At 39.9% G+C, this 3733-nt stretch overlaps 1 protein-coding gene across 1 annotated transcript; it reads left to right on the top strand.

The window, feature by feature from the left end:
• Positions 1 to 823: 823 nt before the first annotated feature.
• On the top strand, positions 824 to 2743 carry LOC149225464 (cytochrome P450 77A1-like). Its single transcript, XM_089375094.1, has one exon. The coding sequence runs from the start codon at positions 996 to 998 to the stop codon at positions 2502 to 2504; it is 1509 nt and encodes a 502-aa protein (XP_089231220.1). The 5' UTR covers positions 824 to 995; the 3' UTR covers positions 2505 to 2743.
• Positions 2744 to 3733: the final 990 nt, after the last annotated feature.

The following is a 3733-nucleotide window of genomic DNA, read 5'->3' as shown; positions in this document are numbered from 1 at the left end:
AAAAGGGATTACATATCATGAGGTACAAAGGTCTTTTAGATTTAAAAACTTGAAAACATATTTGCACCTCACGAGATTTGATCCCTCTTCACAATTTTTTTGTTATATACATAGTTAACATTATTTTTTTTTACTCAACATAAATCCATTAGATCACATGTCAACTCCATATTAGCAATTGAAGAAATTTCAAGTTTTTATTCATTTATTTTTCTCGTTATAAAATTGATATAAATTTATGTTACTTAAAGATTGAAATCTTTTATGTTACTTACTATAGAGATTGAAATCTTTTATGTTACTTACTATGGAGGTTGAAATATTTTATCCAAAATATGCACTGTAAATACTTTATTGGTTAATATAAAAAAATAGAACTTAATTAAAAATAATAATAATAATAATTGGAAATTGAAGTTTTTAATTTGTGGTGGATATGGAAAGATTTTTTTTGTTATTTCTATTTTAATTTTTTTTAATATAAATATTATTTTATTATTTTTATCCATTAAATTTATCTAAAATGATCCGGAGGAATGAACTTTATCTTTTCCACCGAAAGTTCCATAATTAAAAATCCATAGATATAATTAACAATTTTAACCCTATGAAATATATAATAAAATCAATAATTTCATTTGGGTTAATATCAACATTATCACATAAAATATACCCAACCGATAATATTATATTTATCCCATCCATTATTCGAAAAAAGTAATAAATCCACATTGAAATTTGTGGTTCCTCCTTTGCGTGCGCTCTCTCCTTTCTCCAAGTGGTTCACACAGTGCACCCTCCTCTTTGTTTTAATTGGTGTATAGCGAATGCGTCCCGAGAATAAGTCGTTGAACGTGTTGTAAAGACCAGAATAAGTCAATTGCTTCTAGTGATAAGTCGGCGGACTGGAAACGTATTGGAGTTACGTCATCCTAAAGTAGTAAAACCCTGCGCATATATCAGACATTGCACCAAACCCTTGCATTTGAATTTCCATGGCGATTCTGTTTGGACTCAATTCGTTTCTCCAGGCAGTTCTGCTTCTCGTGATATCCTTGATCTTCCTCCGACTGGTTCTCTGGAGGATCTGGCACTGCAAGAACCTGCCCCCAGGCCCGCCCGCATGGCCGATTGTAGGGAACCTCCTCCAGATCCGATTTGGGAACGGTGCCTTCCACAGCTCAGTGAAGAAACTCCATGAGAGATACGGCCCGATATTCACCATTTGGATCGGTCCCCGCCCTCTGCTGATAATCGCCAGCGGCGAGCTTGCCCACGAGGCGCTCATACAGAAGGGCTCCCTCTTCTCTGACCGCCCGCCTGCCCGCGGGATGCAGAAAATTTTCAGCAGCAACCAGCACAGCATCAGTTCGGCCACATACGGGCCGCTGTGGCGAAGCCTTCGCAGGAATCTGGTTAGCGAAGCCCTGAGCGCTTCGGCGATGAAGGCCTTTGGGGAGGTGAGGGAATGGGGCATCGGCCGCCTGGTGGAAAACCTGAAAAACGAAGCGGCTCGCAACGGGGGAGCGGTGAGCGTGGTGGAGCAGCTTCGAAACGCGGTCTTCTGTATCCTCCTGTGGATGTGCTTCGGCAGCAAACCGGACGAGGAGACGGTGATATCCATCCAGGACGTCATGCGAGAGGTCCTCCTCAACGGTCGAGGTCTGGACGACGCCTTACCCATTCTGGGGTTCTTCAACCGGCGAAGCCGGGCGCGGAGGGAGGAGATCCGTCATAGGCAGCGAGAAACCCTGCTCGCCCTCATAAACCAGCGCCGTGATGCGCCCCCTCCGACCGGCGGTGCGTACGTGGACACGCTGTTCAATCTGAGAGTGGACGGCGGCCGCAGCCTCAACGACGACGAGCTCGTTACTCTCTCCTTCGAATTCATCACCGGCGGCACCGATACGACCACAACGTCTCTGCAGTGGTTGATGGCGAATCTGGTGATCCGTCAAGACATACAGACGAGATTATACGATGAGATCGTCGGCGTCACTGGCAAGGGGAAACTGGCGGAGGAAAACGACCTGCAGCGGATGCCTTATCTCGATGCCGTGGTGAAGGAAACCCTGAGACGCCACCCTCCCGGGCACTTTGTACTCACCCACGCCGTCACCCGGCCCTGCGAACTTGCCGGCTACAAAGTCCCCGCCGATGCGTTCGTCAATTTCTATGTGGCGGGCATAGGGATGGATCCCCGAGTGTGGCCAAACCCGTCGGAATTCAAGCCGGAGCGGTTTCTTGATGAGGGTGTGGAAGTGGATCTGACAGGGACAAAGGAGATAAAGATGATGCCGTTTGGCGCAGGGCGGAGGGTGTGTCCCGGCTTAGGAATGGCTATGCTCCATTTAAATCTCATCGTCGCCCGTCTAGTTCAGGAATTCGTATGGGAATGCAAGCCCGGAGAGACGGTAGATCTGTCCGAGACGCAGCAATTCACTACGGTTATGAAATACCCTCTGCAGGCGCTCATAAAGGAAAGGGGGAACAGAGATAATTAGAGTGGTGGAAGCTTACGGGAGGTAACAGGTTCGATACTTAGTGCATTCTGTACTGTAATTGAATTAAAATATTAGTGCATTCTGTACTGTAATTGAATTAAAATACTAGTTCTCTTTAATGGATGTGGTTTGAATTATGTGGATGTCCCAAACAGTCAATCGGCGATTTGTTCTTTATGCCTTTTATCATTGGCTATGAATTATGGTGATGTCCTAAGAGTCAATCGTTGATTTGTGTTTCTTCCTTTAATTATTGGATATGGATTTTTACTGGTTGAAGTGATAAAAAATTATCACAATATGTCTTTGTCTATGTGTTTAAAACGATTAGCATTTTGCTTTTACTAGAAATACGTATAATATATTATTAAAATGGTGTGAAATTTTGAGTTTTAAACATAAAATTAAGTTAAAATGTAATTAAGAAACATGTAAAAAAAACAATAATGAAAAATATAAATTTAATAGCATGGTACAGAATGCTTTCACAGGTTTTCATATATTAAGAGGATCGGTCTCAATTGGTTCTAATTAAAAAATCGTCGTATCGTATGTAAAGAATTAAATATATCCAAATTAAATGTGCGAAATATGTATTTTAAGGAATCCAAATTAAATGCGGTAAATAATTTATTTATTTTCAAGGAAGTGGTTTGAAGGAAATTTAAAAATATATATATAAATTTATTTTATTTGATATTAAATTATAGTTTTATTTTAAAGATATTTTATTGAAGTTATTTCCTTTTTATATTTCAAAAAATATTTTGAGTGGTTAATGTTAAAATGGAAGAGTAGAAACTATTGCATACACAAACATATTGAGAGTTTTATTCAATAATGTAATTGTACAAATATAATTAAATAAAATGTTGTTTCAAGATAGGAAAAACATCTTAGCGACAATTTCTTGGTTCAGAGAATATCTCAACCTCACACTCACCTCACACCAAACTACAAAGCTAACTAGTTAGAAATAATCTCTCAAACCAATTAGGTCTCATCAACCTCCTAATTAACTAATAGGAAGAAACTCCTTGTAGACTATAAATCTACATAATATTGACCATTAACCTTAATAATCAAATATGATCACACATATTAAGACAAGTATGAGTTATAAATGCCAATGCTTCCCCTTAACGACCACTGGTCTTAATCTACATTAGCTAACGTCTTCATCTATGTCTTCTCTATAGCACACACTCCACTGCAAAGTAAAGTAAAGT

This window comes from Pinus tabuliformis, chromosome J, assembly GCF_031772625.1.
Source record: "Pinus tabuliformis cultivar Carrire ecotype Pingquan chromosome J, CPIR1, whole genome shotgun sequence".
Lineage (NCBI taxonomy): Eukaryota > Viridiplantae > Streptophyta > Pinopsida > Pinales > Pinaceae > Pinus > Pinus tabuliformis.
This window is presented reverse-complemented; position numbering and strand designations above follow the sequence as displayed.

Coding starts and splice junctions, on each gene's coding strand:
- LOC149225464 (XM_089375094.1), top strand. CDS start 996: ATGGCGATTCTGTTTGGACTCAATTCGTTTCTCCAGGCAGTTCTGCTT.